The sequence below is a fragment of the Staurois parvus genome, unplaced genomic scaffold (assembly GCF_062004578.1).
Source record: "Staurois parvus isolate SC_StPar_1 unplaced genomic scaffold, SC_StPar_1.0 ptg000851l, whole genome shotgun sequence".
NCBI classification, from domain to species: domain Eukaryota; kingdom Metazoa; phylum Chordata; class Amphibia; order Anura; family Ranidae; genus Staurois; species Staurois parvus.
In genome coordinates, this window is record NW_028318647.1 from 281,910 (window position 1) to 287,500 (window position 5,591).

General features: G+C 45.8%; 1 protein-coding gene across 2 annotated transcripts in view; it reads left to right on the top strand.

Moving 5' to 3' along the window:
• Positions 1–2,063: 2,063 nt before the first annotated feature.
• LOC149443529 (dual specificity mitogen-activated protein kinase kinase 6) overlaps positions 2,064–5,591 on the top strand; it is a 52,685-nt gene continuing 49,157 nt past the window's right edge. The window contains exon 1 of one of the 2 annotated variants that reach the window (XM_089655585.1): positions 2,064–2,749. In XM_089655585.1, coding sequence (XP_089511711.1) covers positions 2,335–2,749 — 415 coding nt within the window. In that variant the 5' untranslated portion in view covers positions 2,064–2,334. The remainder of the gene's footprint in view (positions 2,750–5,591) is intronic. The other variant, XM_089655586.1, reaches the window with a different exon arrangement.

The following is a 5,591-nucleotide window of genomic DNA, read 5'->3' on the forward strand; positions in this document are numbered from 1 at the left end:
AGAGGAAGTGGAAGAAAAAGAAGAGGAAAAAGAAGAAGAAGAAAAGGGAGAGGAAGAAGAAGAGGGAGAGGAAGAAGAAGAAAAAGAAGAAGAGGAAGAGGAAAAAGAAGAGGAAAAAGAAGTAGAAGAAGAAGAGGAAGAAAAAGAAGAAAAAGAGGAAGAAAAAAGAAGAGGAAAAAGAAAAAGAGGAAGAAGAAGTAGAAGAAGAAAAAGAAGAAGAGGAAGGAGAAGTAGAAGAAGAGGAAAAGAAGAATAAAAAGAATAAAAAGAAGAAGTAGAAGAAGAGGAAGAAGAAGAAAAAGAGGAGGAAAAAGAAGTAGAAGAGTAAGAAGAGGAAGAAAAAAAGAAGAAAAAGAATAAAAAGAAGAAGTAGAAAAAGAAGAAGAGGAAGAAGAAAAAGAAGAGGCAGAAAAAGAGGACAAAGAAAAAGAAGAATTCCAGTCCGCTATTATATTTGACATGAAAAAGTCTTGTGGTTGCAATAATGTATCCATTTGTATCCGAATAAAAACATAATAGATACATTGTTGCAACCGCAAGACTTTTTCATGTCAAATATAATAGTGGAGCTCTCTGCAGGGACAGAAGTAATTAAATGCCGGCTGCAGACGGGACGAAAATCGGCTGATTTTTTTTACCGTACCGTTGGTGGTAACGTCGGCCTATTGAATGACCGAGTTTTGTTTTTTAAATAAAAAAAAAACGTCCGGTTTTCGACCCGTCTATGGCCTGCATAAGAGTTGGATTCACACCATGTGTAATGCGGAGTGTAGGGGTGATTGGGCTCACAGCGCCCCCTTGTCTTCCATGCTGAACTGCAGTCCATAGATAGGAAGTGTCCCCTAGAATGAGATTTACTGCATGGAGTGTGAGTAGTCCCCAGCAAGGGAGCTGAATGCAAAAAAAAAAAAAAAAAAAAAAAAAAAAGGTAAAAAAGAATAAATAATAAAATAAACAGAAATAAAATTAAAACAAAATAAGTAAAATAAAAGTAGACATGATAAAATAAAATAGAACCGAAATCGCATCTAATGAATGCGAATGTCGGCGTCTTAACGTGCGATTTGCTGCAGCGCCATTTCTAAAGTAGTTCTCGCGTGACTTTTTCTGCAGTTTTGTTTGCGATTTCACATACATAGAATACAAAGGAAATCGCACCGTAAATCGCAAGAAATCGTTCAAAACCTTCACAAGTCACAATAAAGCCTTCAGGGATCTTGCTGAAATTGCACACAAATCGCACGATTTTAAGTCGCAGCCGTGTGACCCGGTGACTAAATAATACAAAATTAAAAAAGGAAATGAATAGATTCTCAGCCGTTCTGCCGTGACGTTTTCTGTAGTTTTGTTTGCGATTTCACATGCCTAGAGCAGAATGGAAATCGCACAGCAAATCGCAAGAAATCGCTGAAAATCTTTACAGGTCGCAATAAAGTCTTTGGAAATTGCACACAAATTGCAGCGGTGTGGCCGGTGACTAAAAGGTGGAAATAAATAATTAAAAAAATAATAAATAAAAACAAAAAAATAATAATACAAAATAATAAATAATAATAATACAAAAATAATAATAACAAAAATAAATAATAATAATAATAATAAATTAATAAAAACAAAAATAATACAAAAACAAAAATAATACAAAAACAATAATAATAAATAATAATAATAATAATATTAAAATAATAAATGTTAAAAAATAATACAAAGATAAATAAAAACAAAAATAAATAATAATAATAATAATAAAAATAAATAATAAATACAAACAAAAAAATAATAAATAATAAAAAAATAAATAATTAAAAAATAATACAAAAATAAAAACAAAAGTAAATAATAAAATAATAAAAAAACTAAAATAATAATAATAAAAACAAAAATAATACATAAAAAATACAAAAAAGTAATAAAAAAAATTCAAAAATAATAAATAAAAACAAAAATAAATAATATAAAAAGAATAATAATAAATAATAATAATAATAATAATGATAATACATAATAAAAAAATCATACAAAAATAATAAATAATAATAATAAAAAAATACAAAAATAATGTAAAAAGAATAATACAAAAATAATAAAAAAAATAATACAAAAAAAAATAATATAAAAATAATACATAAATACAAAACAAAAATAAATAATACAAAAAAAATAAAAATAAATAACTAAAAAAAAAAAGTAAAGTAATAAAAGATAAGTAAAAATAAAGAAACCAAATCAAACATACAAGGAGGAGGAGAGATGGAACACAAAACACAGGAAATTAAAATAAAAAAACAAACAAAAAAAACAAAAAACCACCAAAGACCATCGGATGAATAAAGAATGGAAGGCGAGGGAGGAGTCAGGTTAGCTATGGAGCGCCAGGCCCCGCCCCCGAGCCTCGCCCCGCCTCATCCCCGGACTACGCTTCCCGGCATGCCCCGGGGTGGGGCCCTGAAGTCCGGCGCATGCGCGCTGCGCTCCCGATCCCAAGTTTGGCTCTCCTCAGCTGGCAGCCCTGGCCCATCATGTAGATCGGAGCCCGGGGATCGGAGAGCTCAGAGCGGACGACTCAGCCGGAGGAGCCGCACCGTGCCGGCCGCTCACAGCACAGGAGTCCCGGCGGCGGAGGTCGGTGTCGGAGGAGGAGGGGAGGAGGCGGCACTTCACATCTTTGTTGTAGAACTCGCCCCGGGAAGAGTCTGTGTGCTCCCCTCCCCCACCGAGGAGCAGGGGAGAATGAATCAGCCCAGAGGAGGTGAGGGGGGGCGGGGATGGTGGGGGAGGGGGGTGCATGCTGCTGCAAATGCAGGAAAGATTGCATGCCCCGGGGGGGGAGGGGGGTCACCGTGCAATTGCAGCTGGAAGTTGGAGCCATGTCGGTGCATTTCCTGGATGGTGTCTGCACAGTTCCTGCAACCTCTCCCCGGGGGGGCTGCAGATTCGGGGGGGGGGGGGGAGCTGCACCACCATTGCACCCTGATCCAGGGGGGGGAGCTGCACCACCATTGCACCCTGATCCAGGGGGGGGAGCTGCACCACCATTGCACCCTGATCCAGGGGGGCTGCACCACCATTGCACCCTGATCCGGGGGGGGGGGGGGGAGCTGCACCACCATTTCACCCTGATCGGGGGAGGGGAGCTGTCCCACCATTGCACCCTGATCCAGGGGGGGAGCTGCACCACCATTGCACTCTGGATGGACTGCAGAAGGCGGCCCAGTGTGGGGTGCAGCCAGAAGCATGCAGAAGTTTGCACGCCCGGTCCCGGGGAGATTGCACCCCTCCTGCGGACGGTTTGCAGATTTCATCATTTGCAGAGCGGCCGTCAAAGTTTCTGCAGTAACCCGGGGCAACCGCCGGATGACGCAGCCTTGCATCCCGATGCCGGGGGGGAGGGGGGTGCACCACCATTGCAGCCCACAAAAGTTTGCTGCATCAGTTATTTGCAGCTGTGATCTGCCTGCAAACTGTGTGCAGTATTTGTCAGAGGCAACTGGATGTTGCACCATTGCAGCCCAATACTGGGGAAGGCTGCACCACCATTGCAATATGATCCCGGAGGGAGCTGCACCACCATTGCAATCTGATCCCGGAGAAAGCTGCACCACCATTGCAATCTGATCCCGGAGGGAGCTGCACCACCATTGCAATCTGATCCCGGAGGGAGCTGCACCACCATTGCAATCTGATCCCGGAGGGAGCTGCACCACCATTGCAATCTGATCCCGGAGGGAGCTGCACCGCCATTGCAATCTGATCCCGGAGGGAGCTGCACCGCCATTGCAATCTGATCCCGGAGGGAGCTGCACCGCCATTGCAATCTGATCCCGGAGGGAGCTGCACCGCCATTGCAATCTGATCCCGGAGGGAGCTGCACCGCCATTGCAGGATGATCCCGGGGGGAGCTGCACCGCCATTGCAGGATGATCCCGGGGGGAGCTGCACCGCCATTGCAGGATGATCCCGGGGGGAGCTGCACCGCCATTGCAGGATGATCCCGGGGGGAGCTGCACCGCCATTGCAGGATGATCCCGGGGGGAGCTGCACCGCCATTGCAGGATGATCCCGGGGGGAGCTGCACCGCCATTGCAGGATGATCCCGGGGGGAGCTGCACCGCCATTGCAGGATGATCCCGGGGGGAGCTGCACCGCCATTGCAGTCTTATCCTTTGGATTGTTGCACCAATCCTGCAACCTGTAAAAGTTTGTAGTTGTGATTTTCAGAGCCGCCTTAAAAGTCTGTGCAGTGGTTGGACCGAGTGCAGTAACTCGGGGAAATCGGATACTGCAGCATTGCAACCCAATCCTTAAGAGGGCTGCACCGCCATTGCAATATGATCCTGGGGAGGGCTGCACCACGGTTGCAGCTCCAAGACAACCGAGGGATTGCAACTTTGCTTGCGGTATCGTCTGCAAAAGGTGGCCATGCAATAAAAAGCATGCAAAAATTTGCAGCTTCTATCATATGCAGCTGCAGTTTTCCAAGCCACCTTTAAAGTCTGCGCATTGGTTGCATCAAGTACAGTAACTGGGGGCAACCAGATGTTGCACTTGTGCATGGATTGCAGATCCCGGGGAGGGCAGCGGCACCGCTGCAGCCCGATCCCGGGGAGGGCAGCGGCACCGCTGCAGCCCGATCCCGGGGAGGGCAGCGGCACCGCTGCAGCCCGATCCCGGGGAGGGCAGCGGCACCGCTGCAGCCCGATCCCGGGGAGGGCAGCGGCACCGCTGCAGCCCGATCCCGGGGAGGGCAGCGGCACCGCTGCAGCCCGATCCCGGGGATTGCAACTTTGCTGGCAGTATCAACTGCAAAAGGGGTGCAATAAAAAGCATGCAATCATTTGCAACTTCCATCATTTGCAGCTGCGTTTTGCCAAGCTGCCTTTAAAGTTTGCACATTGGTTGCATCAAGTGCTGTAACCTGGGGCAACCGGATGTCGCACTTGTGCATGGATTGCGGATCCTGGGGAGGGCAGCACCACGGCTGCAGCTGTGTTTTGCAGTTTGCAGACAACGGAGGGATTGCAACTTTGCTGGCAGTATCAGCTGCAAAAGGGATGCAATAAAAAGCATGCAAACATTTGCAACTTCCATCATTTGCAGCTGCGATTTGCCAAGCCACCTTTAAAGTTTGCGCATTGGTTGCATCAAGTGCAGTAACCTGGGGCAACCACTTGTGCATGGATTGCAGGTTGCATGCAGCTGGCATAGGTTCAAGTCTTCCACCATGCAGGCTGCATGCGATGTGCAGACGTTCGTGTTTTGCAATGATTTGCAGCAACCTTTTTATTTTCTGCAGATGATTTGCTGCAGGTGTTGCGCGCAATCTACATTGTTTCAAGTTTTGCACAAACTTTATTTTGCTTGCAATCTGCAGGAGGGGGAGGGGGCTGGTAATTGCAAATAGAACTTTAGCAGACGATGCACAATCTGCACTAAGCAACTTGTTGCAAAGTGTGATGTGACGCAGGCTGCAGGGAAACCAATCCGCTTGCGTTTTGGGGCGGAGCTTTGCTTCAGAGTGTGCGCGGTCTGCAGGAAACGCCTAAAAAAAGCAGCATGTCTGCATACGTTGCAGGCTTTGTATGGATGGCATG